The sequence below is a fragment of the Cyanistes caeruleus genome, chromosome 7, assembly GCF_971803275.1.
Source record: "Cyanistes caeruleus chromosome 7, bCyaCae1.hap1.1, whole genome shotgun sequence".
In the NCBI taxonomy this organism is placed as follows: Eukaryota; Metazoa; Chordata; class Aves; order Passeriformes; family Paridae; genus Cyanistes; species Cyanistes caeruleus.
The window spans coordinates 15,354,805-15,369,174 of NC_141707.1; the positions used below are offsets into that span (position 1 = coordinate 15,354,805).

General features: G+C 39.1%; 1 protein-coding gene across 6 annotated transcripts in view; it reads left to right on the plus strand.

Moving 5' to 3' along the window:
• CARF (calcium responsive transcription factor) overlaps positions 1-14,370 on the plus strand; it is a 32,982-nt gene that overhangs the window by 10,351 nt on the left and 8,261 nt on the right. For 4 of the 6 annotated variants that reach the window (XM_086897310.1, XM_023930845.2, XM_023930848.2 and 1 more), the window contains 8 exons: positions 3,163-3,352; positions 5,506-5,626; positions 6,509-6,652; positions 7,092-7,325; positions 7,717-7,879; positions 8,870-8,945; positions 12,532-12,662; positions 13,682-14,048. In XM_086897310.1, coding sequence (XP_086753436.1) covers positions 3,163-3,352; positions 5,506-5,626; positions 6,509-6,652; positions 7,092-7,325; positions 7,717-7,879; positions 8,870-8,945; positions 12,532-12,662; positions 13,682-14,048 — 1,426 coding nt within the window. The remainder of the gene's footprint in view (positions 1-3,162; positions 3,353-5,505; positions 5,627-6,508; positions 6,653-7,091; positions 7,326-7,716; positions 7,880-8,869; positions 8,946-12,531; positions 12,663-13,681; positions 14,049-14,370) is intronic. The other 2 variants (XM_086897309.1, XM_086897308.1) reach the window with 1 other exon arrangement.

Genomic DNA, 14,370 nt, shown 5'->3' on the forward strand with positions numbered 1-14,370 from the left:
ATTTTATTTTTTCTTAATATTTTTCATAAGGAAAAATCATACTTTGTAGCTGCCTAATCTCTTTAGATACCTCTACCACTTCTTTTTTTTTTTTTTTTTTTTTTTTCTTCCTATTGGCTTGTCCACTGATAACTAGAAGTTGCAGTTTGAGGGACCTATAAATTTAATTTCTTTTTGTATCTGCTTAGGAACAATTTTAAAATTAAATATATTCATCTATTCCTTTTGTGTTATGCCATTTATTTAATACAAATAGTGCCACCCACTCTTACATCCACATAAATGTTACCAAGTCAAAAAATTAATAGCATGAACTCTTCCATGGTGGAGATAGAATTTTTATAGAATCAGTCACTTAATTCAGTTGGCCAGTTAGTTCATAGAGTTCACTGTGTTTTTAGCACTGTGTGGTACATTCTTTCCTGTCTTAACATCCATGTGGCTTACCTGAATCATTTCTTATTGGTATCATATTATTGGAGGACTTAAGATCTGCTTTGTCTCTCTGTTACAATAAATTTCACCTGCTGTATTTAAAATTCACAGTGGCATTTATAGAAAAATTCTTATTTTTAAAGAAAAGGAAATGGAAATAATTTCTATTTAAATATGTTCTGAGGACACAATCATCTCCCTCTGCTGCTCAGCAGAACTGTTGACTGTATACATTAATCCTCTGTGATCCACCGGAGAGTGCTAGGATGTATTATGCCTTTTTTTTTGGGCACAGACTAGAGAGATTGGGATTTTGAGGTGTCATTTATCTTTCAGATGTCAAAATATTTTGTTACCATTAACTGAACTGAAGGGTCCTGCCGAAATTTGGAGATCCAGTTTGGAGAGATGCTAGTAAATACGTCAGCTCACAACTCCACTCTTTCAGTTGTCTGTCAGAATTGAAACAAAGTTAAAACGGTGTTGTGGTCTCTGTGACTGGCACAAGGTGTCAGGAGGTGCTCCAAAGGGCAGTGACTCCTTTGGCAGTTAGTACTGTGAGAAAACACAGACCAGTAAAAGCTGACTGCCTTGAAATGTTCAGCTTACATTTGCTGTGTCTGGACTGCAAAGTGCCTCTGGTACCCTGCTGCTGTGAGTTTCCCCAAGGAAAACTGCAGTCTTGGTGTGTGTACTTCAGGGTAAGCTTTTATGTACTTTGCTGAGGCAAGGCCAGGGGAGAAAGGAAGAATTACACAATTTTTTGGCTTGAACCTTGGAGTTAAAGGGCTAGAGAGTATGTAATTACTTCAAGGTAATTACATTGTTACAGAGTTAATTTTAAAACAGTTTCCTTCAATAACTTACATTTAGTTTTCAGTGGTCTGATCAGAATGCATTTCCTGCATGTATCAGCCTACTGAAATAAAATGTAATTGAAAACTGCATTAATTAAATGTACAAAATTAAGTTTTTTGTCTGAAGAATGCAGTCTCATTTGTCCATTTTTTTCCTACTTGTGAAGCCTGTTGAAAGCAGGGATCTTACATGCTGTATGGTTTTCTTCTTGTCCTCCTCCTCCCCTTCCATCGATTTATGGAAAATGATCTAACTTATACAAAAATAAAACCAGAATAGGAGAGACTACCTTAACATTTTTTGCTACTCTTCTGGCACAACAGTTTTATCAGTCTTCTCATCTGTCTAGAATAAGGTCAATGACCTATATTTAGTGGCATGTATAAGGTATGGGAAAAAAAACCCAGCTGGTTTTGCAGTATTTATTATGTGCAGTGGTGCTGTAATCCCTCTTCTGAAAGGCAGCATCCCAGATTTCTGGAAAGAAAGAAGCACTTCTCAGGCCACTTTGCTTCTCCTGAATTTTTCAGATCAAGTTTTCTTCAAAAGTATTATTTCTAACTTCTAGTTAAATAATTGCCAATGTCTCTTGCCCTGTGTGAGTGCAGCCTGTGCAGACTTGGTTAGGTGCTGTAGCAGTGCCTGCAGAGCAGTGAGCTCTGAGGTGTGAACAGCTCATGTCTCAATGACTCATACCCAGTGCACACACAACCCTCTGTGTCTGGCCCTGCACTAGCAGCAGCATTGCACTGGCCCAGTTCATTCACAAGATCTTAACTGGTTCATTGTTGACTTGCTAACCACAGACATTCTGTTTTGCTTAGATGAATGTGAGGTAGGTTTTAAGCAGTTGTTCCTAAGTTATCTGTGTGATAATCTTGGAAAGACACTGTTGCTCTTTTGCTGTCAGTATTATTTAAATGCTGTTCTGTCCCTGAAGGTGGCAAAACAAATCTATCAGACCTTAGTACTCATTCACTATGTGTCTGTCCCAGCTTTAAGACTAAGCTGGCAAACTACTCTGGCTGTTACAGCTGGTTGGCCATCCTGACCCTGAGCTGCCCATGAGCAGAAGCAAGTGTTTCATTCTGAGTTTGGATGAAGACTTCTTCCCTGTCCCAGTGATTCTGTTGCTTAATGGCTGGTCTTTGCAGACCAGCACTGAACCAACTGTGTTGGCACTGAGTAGCTGGATAACTACTTTGAGTCAAGTTAGATGCAGTTTTTGTGGAATTGCCCAGACATTAGCAGAGTTCATTGAAACCATCATCATTTTGTGCATGGCAAATCTGGTATAGCATGTTTCTGTGTAATGCTGAGTATCAAGAGTGCCTCGAAGGTTGGGAGGGATATGCTGTGTGACATTCAGTTCAAAGTTAAAGTACTTAGTGCACTAAGTAGGTGAGACAGTTACTGCTGGTATGGGCAGGTGCATTCTGCTCCAGCTCAGTGCAGCATGTGTGTTGCAGTAGATGCAGAGACAATTATTAGTGATTTAGAGATTTCTCTATAGAAGGCAAGTGAAAAACTTCATCTAATACTAATTTGACTAGTCAGTGACTGCAACTGAAGTGTGTGTTGGGGGTAAAGCACAGGAGTGAAGTTGTCCTCTGGAAAAAGAGTTGGCAGTGTTCTTAGGGTCTTGGATGGCTGACAAACTCCTAACCTCAGTGGGGACTGCTCTTCTGTTAGATCCTATGATAAATCTCTTTATGAGGATACTACTGGGGGGGACAAAAAACAAGGAATGCCAAAAATCTGGGCCTATGTTCTCACCTGCCGGAGTCCCTGACTGCTATTGTTTTCTTGTGTAACGTTCAGCAATCAGATGGGTGAATAATCCTATTATTTCCCATCCTTTCCATGCAGAGAATTGGGGACTCGTACCGCGGCTATTGTGTGAGCGAGACAGAGTTAGAGAGCATTCTCACGCTACACAAGCAGCAAACACAGAGTGTGTGGGGGACGCGCCAGTCTCCAAGCCCAGCCAAACCTGCCACACGGTTGATGTGGAAATCTCAGTATGTCCCATATGATGGGATCCCCTTTGTCAATGCAGGTAACTAACTTTTATTTTAATAACTACTTTCAGAATTTCAACATCAGCTCCCAACTGGCCATAAAGAAGAAGAATCTGTATGTTGTTCCTTAGTTTTGATAAGGTCAAGGCACAAACATAAAAAAAGGAGCAGCTTGCAGGCTGCTGTGAGAGTCTGAAGGAACTTGTTTCCTTTTTTATGTTTTGCTGTGATTATTCCCTTTTGTCCTTCAGAGATTAGCTAAGTACCGTTTGATGGGGGTTCTTGTGATGAGGGCTTTAGGTGGAGGTCCCATCTGCTCTATTAAGACTTGAAAGTTTTTGTAAGGGTAAGAGCTTGTTCGATTATTCTTGCCTAACTTGCAGATCTTTAGAAGAGTTTGTTCCACAGGAGTCAATAAACTATTTCAATTACAAACATTAAAGTAATAAAGAAATAAATTCAAAACACCAAACCAGCAAGCTAAACATCTACAGACCTCAGCAGAGAGATTTTTGATGTCTGTGGTTCTTTTTGAAATGCACATGCAGACTTCACAGCTTGGTAATTACATATTTAGCTCATGCACAATATACATGAAATTACCAAGAGTTTAATTTGGACATAAAATGAACGGGCTTTACTTGCTACATAGAGAAAATGAGTGACAGGAATGTAGGTTATGTTTGGGGTTTTTTTCCCTGAAAGTTGCTGAATAAGGGAAATGTTAGCACCAATTTTAAAGCTTCAGCCATAAACTCTGAGATAAAAGAAAACTAAGAATAAAATCAAAGTAACTTACCCTTTTTTCCCCCAGCGTGAGACATCTTTAATTTCATCTAGATGATTTGGTATCTTATGGAAACAGATTATGTTGCTGTTACAAAGTTTCTGGGTATATCACTTGTGGCATAGGCAACTCCTTGCCTGCATACTAGAGTACATGAAGTATAAATAAAAGATAACTAAATGTGATGTGGAAGAAATTTGGAAGATGTTCTTTTCTTGACCACTTTAATGCTTTGCTTGTCAATCCCTTTTGTTAGAGGTCTGACTGGAAGAAGTCACTTAGTTTGAGTTTAGAGCAAAGCAATATTTGTTTGAGCCTGTCTGGTTTTGTGTGGGTGTGCTGTGCTGAAACTGTGTTATTTAGCAGTTAAGATTTCTGAGCTACAAGGCTGAGCTTTTATGGGACAGCATGGTCTGAAGTTTTGATTTAAGCCAGGAGGCTGGAAATGGCTGCTGACCTTGTCTCATGGTTTGAACCCAGCTGGAAATCACCACAGAGCTGCTCACTCATTCCCCCAGTGGGATGGGGGAGAGAATCAGGGAAGTGAAAGTGAGAAAACTCATGGGCTGAGATAGGAGTTGTTTAAAAGATAAGGGAAAATCCACACACACAAGCAAAGCAAAGTAAGGAATTCATTCACCTTCCCATCCCCAGGACAGCAAGACACCATCATTTGTAACAGTTACTTAGGAAGACAAACACTGTAACTTTCAATGTGCCTCCCCCCTTCTTCCTGCTTCCCACAGCTCTGTATGCTGCACATGATGCCATTATGACATGGAATATGACTTTGGTCATTTTGGGTCAGCTGTCCCAGCTGTGTTCCCTTCCAGTTTCTTGTGTCCCTCAGCCTCCTCATTGGTGGGGTGGGGTGAGAGGCAGAAAAGACCTTGATTCTGTGTAAGCCCTGCTCTGCAGTAACTAAACATCCCTGTGTTAGCAGCACAACACAGCCTCGCACTGGCTACTGTGAAGAAAGTTAACTCTATCCCAGCCAAAACCATCACACTTTTGATTTCAGCTGGAGATTTTCTCTGTTGTTTTGGGGGTTCTGCTTTTTATGTTTATTACCAGTATTTTACTCCTTTGGTAGCTTGCAAGACCTCTCATCTTGTAAAGTATTATTGGTGCTCACCAGGATGAAGTTCAATTCTTTGCCTTCTCATATGCTGAGGAGTGCTGTGATGTGTAATAAGTTTGAGAAATGGTTTCAAGTGCTCATCTTACATGCTGGGAGAGAAGTGTTTGCATTATATTTGCTTGCTGTACCAGAGGGTTCTGCCTTCTCAAGAGTCTGAAGGCATTCTTCTGCTTCAGAACTCTCTGAATCTCTTCTGTAGTTAGTATTTCACTGTAATGAATTTAGTGATTGCTTGAACAGAGTGTATTACTTTCTGTTTCCAGGAAGCAGAGCCATTGTAATGGAGTGCCAGTATGGGCCAAGGAGGAAAGGATTTCAGCCCAAAAAATCTGGTGAGCAGGAAAGCACCTCTGGCCAGCTGTACAAAGCTACTTGTCCAGCAAGGTAAGAATTATAGATAAAGCTGTAAGAGTGACTGAGCATCCTAAGAAAGCATTCTCTCTGTGAGCCATGACAAAGCACTGGTTTGGGGTTGGTAGCTCATACCCACTGTCACTCTTAGCTTTATCTCCTTGATAGGTTGAGGTTGATACTCATTTAGTAGTAAGGAGGAGATGCTGTCCTGTTTGACTGAATAAGGCTGAAATTTGATGTGCAAGGTAGCACATCACTCTGCGAAATACAAGTGGGATTCATTATCTACCTGAGCTTTCATAAGTTATTGTGGTGTCCTTTAGTGACTATTTCTGCTCCTAAAACTTTGTCATCTTATATGTTGTTTCTTCTTCAGGCTTTTAATTGCACTGATATCAGTCAATCATCCTAGTTTAACACATCCTGTGTGCTGAAGGAGTTACAGTTCTTCCTGTTCACTGGGTATTTTCTCCTTCTTCAACACTGATGGTTTTTTTTCCTCACCCTTGAGCATTCTACTGGGTGCTTGTTCAGTTTTTACTGAGCTTAGAATTTGTTTGATGAATAGTTGCAGCTGGGTCTGTAGATGCTTGATTCTGCATAGCTGGGTGAACTGCAGCACGATTGGTGTTGTGCTTTTACTATTCTGAGGGACGAGAGCTTTTATTGAGGAGTAAAATCACTTTGCCTGAGTGCTTCCAGCTCAGAACAGAAGTGTGTCTGTCTGCATCCATATCTATTAATGTATCCTTAAGAATTTTACAGTTCTTTTAGAGACTTCTCACACTCTACATCACTCTGCTTGAACTTTTTCTATATTAATACCTGTTATGAAATAAGTGGGATTTTTGCCTTTCCCTTCCCAAGAATAAAGTATACTGATGGAGAATTTTTTTTATTCCTCCTTGGAAGGATCTATATTAAAAAGGTTCAAAAGTTTCCAGAATACAGGGTTCCTACTGACCCTAAAATTGACAAGAAAATCATAAGAATGGAGCAGGAGAAAGCATTCAACATGCTGAAGAAGAACTTGATAGATGCTGGTGGTGTCCTCAGGTGAAACTTCCACTTTTTTCTTTATTTTCACAAATGAAACGGAAAAGAGCAGTATTTTACTTGGTCTTTTTTTTTTTTTTTTTACTTGGTCACTTATTAATAGTAAAAAAATCCACAATGTCAATAAGACAGTAAGACTTCTATGGCACTGAAGTATTAATTTGGTAAATATGTTAAACACTAAGCTATGGAACTCTAGTGGGCGTTTCCATGCAGGGCATCGATAGAAATAGTTGTACTGTTTTAGGTTTCATATAGTTCATTTTGAATTGAAGGGTGTGAGAGGGCCCTGAGTTCTGAAAGACATCTTCTTGCTCAGGGGCTGTAAGAACTTATCAGACTGAGTAGGTTGTTGGTAGTTGTCATACTGTTCCCCCAAGACACTAATTTTTTGCCTTTGTTTGAGAATTGTGTGTACAAACTCTCTCCTCCTTGCTAGGTGGTATGTACAGTTACCTACTCAGCAAGCCCACCAATATCATGAAATGGAAACTTCCTGCCTCCCTCCTTCACCATCCCATCTTTCTATGTCTTCTCCTGAGGAGGAGGAGGAAGTCATTAGAGATGAGAACAGTACTCTGCCTTCTCGACTTCATCCTCAAGTGGCAGACAAGATCCGAGAACTGGTGTCTCAGGGAATAGAGCAGGTCTATGCAGTGAGGAAGCAACTAAGGTAAAGAACTGTCTGCAGTGCTCTCAGTCTATAGTGCTATATCTACTTTTGTATTCAGTTAATTTGGTTTGCAGCTAAAGGGCAGTGCTGGTGCATTACTGAATGTAATTCTCAGATGTCATGAGTCTGTTTTTCCCAGCTTTTGACATCCTTTCATATCATTGTAGATAGCCACTAAGAGCTGCTGTACTCTTTAATGTTACTTGAATAAATGGGGGTTTTAAATTCCAAACTGTAGCAGATGCACAAAGAACTGGCTCAGAAGATCATCTAGCTTGCTTTTGTCTTGTCATTGCAACAAGGGAAGGGAGAAGATTGCAGTGTCTCTTTACAGCGGGAAGTAGCGGAATATATTTAGGTATGGTATTAAATGTCCTTTTACATATGACAGGAAGTATGTGGAAAGAGAATTGTTCACGCCTGATGAAGTGCCAGAAAGACATAACCTGTCCTTCTTCCCCACTGTGAATGACATCAAGAACCACATTCATGAAGTGCAGAAATCCCTAAGAAATGGAGAGATGGTGTATAATTCAGAAAGTATCCCAGCAACGGTATGTTGGCCTTTGTGTATCTTTTTGATTTTTGGAGTTAAATACTGGAAATCTTAATTTTTACCACCTAACTGTATTTCATCCAAAATTCTCTGTGACTTTGTATTTCCAGCAGCAATATTTTCAGTGGAATCTCTGGCTGAGCAAGATTGGATTAAATGTGAATAAAACCTTCTGACCATATTCGGTATTTATCTCATCAGCATTAGACTGCTGTTAGTTGATTGACAAATTACACAGTATTAGCACTTCTTGATAACTGCATGGACTGGAAGACATTGGTGTAGAAAAACTTACATGTGGCATAAAATTTTATTCATGGTTTTGTCACTGTCTATGTTTAGAAGAAGTTCTCACTGCTCTTCTGTAGCTGAAAAAAATGGGGATAAAGTCTCAGATGCGGTCTAGATTAGGACTTAAACATTTTGAATGTATAAATAGTAATAAATGCACTTTATAGTAAGTGCAGTGAGCTTGGAGTTGAATTTTCCAAATGCTCAGTAACTCTTAAATCTTGTTCCTTAATTTTCTTCCATGTATTGAGTAGTAAAGGGTACACAGTGACCCTGGTTTTGAGACTAAATGCTAAAAAATGGCTGATTTAAAATCAGCTTTGACAAACAGTACTGTTAAATCATGCCGTGTCATCAAGCTTTTCCCTCTCCCTACACTGATACAGCCCAGGTGAGTGAGTGTGCTTGTTAGTTAGCCAACAGGTTTGACTATTTCCTATTTTAAAATCATTAAACTGTCATGAACAGATAAAGCAGATAACCTTCCTCATACACAGTGCATGTTTAAAAATCTTTTACAGTACTTTTTTTTTGTGAATCAAGCGGTCCTAAAATGCGTAATTATGAAAAAGTAAGAAAATGTAGTTTTAGATGCTGTTTTCTTATATATCATATATTTCTTATATTATGTGTTGAGCCTGTGTTCCCGTAGACAAGCTTGCACCCTTTCTGAGAACTGAGTTCTTTTTCCTTTCAGCTGCAATGGACCACAGACAGTGGGAATGTCCTCACAGAAACAGTGACTGTTGCGTTTGCCTCACCACCTTCAGATGGTAGGACTGCATGTATAACCAATCTGTCTGCAAATGAGTTTTATTAGCTATGTCAGAGAAGTTCAGTTTCTTTACAGGGAGTTTGCTGTCATGTCCTGTCACTCAGGTGAACTTAAGAAGGATTATTTTGCTATAACTATTTCGGTTAACTTTTTTTTTCCTATTTGACTGCATATGTGGAAAAAATATGCATAGTCATGATGTTCTTGGCAGAAGTATTAAAATTATAAATTTGGTTTTTCTTTAGCATCTTCAAACAAACAAAAATTTTAATAGCATGGTTTAATAGCATGTCTGGAAAGAACATTTTATCTTGGATGAAGGTGCTAATAATACCTGTTTAGAGAGAATTAAGTTACTACTGAACAGAGATGTCTGCTAGGGGACACAGTACTCAGGATCCAGCAGGACATTTGAGTTCCAGGTGGTTTCTGCTTCACATGTTTAAACGTCTTGCTGAAAAGGACTTCATTGCACATTGAGACGCTCCTGCTTCTCAGAAGTCATTGGCCTGATGAATTCCAGTGCCAGGATCAGGCACTGAACAGCAAGCATTGTATTTCTGTTACTGGAACTGAGAGCAATATTTTCCATTTTTGCTTGATGCTTAGAACAGAACTAGAAACACGGGTGTTAAGTGGTAGCAAGGCTGAGAGATGTGTTTCTTCAGATCTTTGTGATGTAACTTCTTTACTAATGTGGCACCCAAGTATCATCTCTTCCCAGTAATTGTTGAGCCACAATGTGATAAACTTCTTCCCAGTCTGCTGGAAAACTAGAGTGTAGATATGATATATTTTTATATAATCTTACTTTTATGCATTCTTGGTCGAAGGACTGTTTTTTTTGAAGATGTTATGCTGTTTTCCATTGTTGAAAATGGGTTCCTACTACTATTACTTCAACTTCAAAACATGACTAAGACAAAACACAGGTGTTTGTAACTAGATCTACTTGCTCCCCACATAGATAGAATTACACATAGGCTAAGATGTTCTGTTGCATTATAGTGGCTGGTAATAAATTTAAAATTAGATTATTCTTCCCTTCCCATCCTTGTTTCAAGAATGTTTTGTCTAGTGTGACACCAGAAGAACCTTTCCTCATGTTTGTTGATGTTTTCCCCATTCTCTGTTTAATAGGTTTGATGTGAAACTCATCAGAACTATCCCTGGCTTTTAGCAGGGATATGATTGAAGTGAGGTGGAAAAGCCTAATTGTTTGCACAGGTTCAGATCATGCTGCAGACTTTGCAGATGTTTTTAACCTCAGCAGCAGAGCCAGCTGGTTTCCCCATTTAACCAAAATGTGGTGTTTGGGTACATTTTGTTCTAGACAGCTGATGGAGAAGTCTGCAGGGACCAAAAGGGTACTGCCTACTGTTTAGGATTTACTTGTGTCAACAGTTATCCTGTGGTTCTTGCCTGAAGAAGTCCTGATGTGTTTGTGTCCCTTTCCCCTTAGGTCGGGGAGTGACGTGGGCCAATTGCTTATTTGTTGTAGCAGGAAATATAAAGCCTCAGGGGTTTGGCTCACTGCATGAGTTCTCAACAGCTTGGTGAACCTGATTTATGTGAATCAGTTCCATGTACACCAGTGCATTTACTGTTAAAAAAAGGAAAAAGTTGGGCACTGTTTCTTTTGGGATTTTTTAACTTTATTTTGGCGGCTGCTGCTGCAATAGATTAATTTGAACTGAAAATTGTTAGGTATGCTTGATGCTTTTAGGCAAGAATTACAGTGTTTTACAATTGTGTGAGAAGAAGAGGTTAATTTTTAAACTCAGCTTGAACAGTGTCCCTCTTTTTTAAGGAAGTCTTGTTTTTTAGGAAAAGAAGAAATTTGCAATGTGAACAGACTTACTGTGCTTAAGCTTGCATGCCTATGAGTATTGCCATTACTGTGTTTTTATGGAGAGACACAGAATAGTTGTCTTCAACAGCTGTGGTAGAGCTCAGCAGGGATGACTTTTATATGAACTGAGTGCTGGAGAACACTCAGAAAGAGACCAATTCTTGCTTTCTTTGTTTTACACAGATAATCTTTTAAGACAAAGTAGCCTATCAAATGTGTAAACATCCACCCAGTGACATACTGAATTTTACAGGAAGCAAAAGTATGGGTTTTGTTTCATTTTCTGCGCATGTGAACCAGCTCAGTGAATATAAGCAGAAACTCTAACTGCAGCATGTCTCATCTCCCCTTATATGTGTTTGTACACATTTCAGCACGTTTATAATTGTATTACAAAAAAGAAGTCTGACTTCCTAAAAATGAACTTTCATTAATGTTTGCAAAGTGGTAGCAAGGGACAACAGCATTGACTTTTCAGACTATTCTTTGTATACATATTTTTTTTAAATTTCAGCTTGTGCCAAATGGAGACAACTGTACATTTAAGAAATCAGGCAGTAACAGAACTTGTTTGTGCAGAACTCCCTATCTCATGTGATATAACTTTCTTTGTAGCAAGTAGAGGAGGAGTTGAACTATTACCTTTTTTCCCAGGAGTATTGCTGTAGAATACACCCCAGGGAGAGAGCTACTATCTCTTCCTTCATGTGAATATTCACATATGCATATGTGATCTCTGTATAATATTCACAAGAGTCTAAATATTTGAAGTACTTGTGTTCAAGACTCACAGATTTGTATGTATCTTCCAATCAGTTACAGCAGTTAAGAGTCTGCAGATCATTATATATGTTGAAAAATCTATCTCCACTCAGATTGCTGGAAGCTTTTCCTATGATTTTCTGATAGAAAATATTTTGCAATTGACCATTCTCAATTTTTTTTTACATTCACCAGAATAATCTGCATTCACAGGGCAAGTTCCTCTTTTACCTCCATAAAAGTGGAACTGAGAAATAAGAAGCTGAGCAATGTCTGCTTGTATAAAGCTTAACCAAAATGTTCTGGGTGTCTCCAACAGGAAATGGAATGATCTCATGAGAAGTTTTCTTGCAGAAATTGTTATAAGTGAATCTCAGTTTTCACAAAACTTCAGGAAATGAAGTCCATCATTCTTGCATGAAATAAAAATTTTGAGGATATGATATCATTTGCAGGCTGAAAGACCTCCAGATAAATGGACTTCAGATGATACTGCATAGAAGTTATACTGATTTCACAAAGATGGGAAGGGAGTGATGAAACATAGAAAATTTCCTGTGTAGATTTTTATTTTGAAAGACAACCTTTTCTTTTGATACCTGTGTGTTTGTAAGTCCTTACTGAGGTATAGATATCTTAAATTATTTGCCGCTTTGTTAGAAGTGTTTCAGCTTTTATGTTATAACTACAAATTCAAAGGATAATGTAGGGTGCTCTCAGGAACAGATTTATTGGTGCCTCTGGTTTTTGCTCTGTACAGATACATGCAGACTTCCTGCAGTATTGCCTTTCTGTCACACCCAGTCTTTTTTCTTTAGTCCAAGTTCTGCAAAGAGAACTGCATATATGTATGTATATATACATCTTCTGTATATCTGTAATTGACATTGAAGGAAGTTTGGTTCACAGGGGAGGCTTTTATTAAACAGAAGAGATTTTTCATAACTGCTTCTTCACTTTGATACCATAGGGATCTCAGGAGCGGAGTCAGTCATCACCAAAGCAGAATCCAACCAGAGTGGGGAGTCCTTGATACCTGAAACAGCTCATCTGTTGTCTTCACTCTCTTCACTTCAGCCCAAGATATTTGCACAACTTCAGGTACAGCCAAGTCATTTACAGAACATCAAACATGCTGTGCTGGAAGTGCTGAAGGCAAGCTGAGAACAGCAAGTTCCCTCTCAGCTGATCCCAATCGTAGCTGGGAAACACAGACTTTGAAGTAGCTGTCAGCTCTTACTCTGGCTGCTCTTGCATGTCACATTTAGCATGTAGCTGTGGTGCAGGGGATCCCACTACCATCTTTTGACACTTTGAAGTTAGGGTCTCTTGTGAAGTTTTCTCTTGAAAACCAAGAGGATAAAGGCAGTGGGTTTCTACCTCAAACCAAGTACCTATTCGTTTTCCACATGCTCCAGTCATTTCATAATGAAAATGCTGCAAAACTGCAGGGAGATAAGACAGTCTTGTTTATTCCTTTTAAATCCTTCACCAGCCTCTTAAGAAAATATCTTAAAATCCTGAAACTGTTCCTAGCTCAGAGCTGTAAACTTGCAGGTTGAAAGGCTGAAGAGGGAGGGATAAGAATGTTATGGTAAAAGAGCTTCTAAAGCTCATCTCCCTTCAAAGCTGCCTTTCTTATCCTTCTTACTTAACTGCTTTGAAAATGTGCCTTCATATTTCCTGAACCCCAATGAAATGCATGATCTTTTCCCTAGAAATACAATCTGTAGTAAGATTCTACTCTACTTGCTGTTTCCTGTCTTTCTGCGAAAACCTGGTGAAGCCTGGCTCCACCTCATATCATTTTATTTAATGCAGTGTGCTTAGCTTGTAGTACCTGCCTCTTGTGGGAATGAACAGTACTGGGGAATGATCTGAAACTGAATATCAATCCAAAATTAGAGCTTTATGGTTCTAAGCATTCTTCTAAATGCGGCTGGATTCCATTGTCCTAATTGTTTTGAAGTATATTTTGAGCCTAGAGTTGCTGGGATTGAGTGTTCAGAAGAGTTAATGCGTAGGAAGTCAGAAGCTATCTAGACAATACATGCTGTTAAATGCAAACTCCTTCTGCTATAAATACTGTTATGTTGGTACTTCTGCCTTCTCTTTCACAGGGATTACAGCTGCAGTCAACATTTACCTCGACAAATGGATCAACAGCCCTGCTAGCTGTAAATAACCATTCCCCTCCCAGCCCTTCAAGTCTCCTGGATTCCCTGGGGAGTGCAATAAGCAGCCATTCTCTAGCACTCAATCAGACCCACAGTCTGCAAGCAAGTGCTGGCCTAACACAGGACAGTGCTGCTGCACCTGCTTTTGGGGCTCTGCCTGGCCCTGATCAGAGTCTGGTTGCCATGGGCCAGCTGGTACCAGCTGAAGGGGTGGATGACTCCAGAAGCCTGGAAGGAGGAGAGCATCAGATTCTCTTGGGAGATGTGCAGACTATTCCAGTACAGATTGTGGACAGCCAGCCAGCACTTAGTAAGTTGCAGTTTGCTCAATAATATGTGAATATTTGTTCACATATTATTTTGTTCTGTGTGTCTTGAAGAAAGGAGACAAATGTGTTGATAGTGGGAAACTCCAAGACAAACTTCTTTCAGCCAGTTCTAATTAGTTTTTTTATTTGTCCATGTAAAAGAGGAAAGATGTTTTGTGTGAAAGTGATTTTATATCTCCAAATACTTTATTATTTTTTATAAATATGTTTAAATATTTTTATTTGAGGGGAGCCTTACTGAAGTAAGTTTATGTCAACTTGCAGAGTTTTAGAGCACAGTAGGTGATATAACTAACTGGCTAT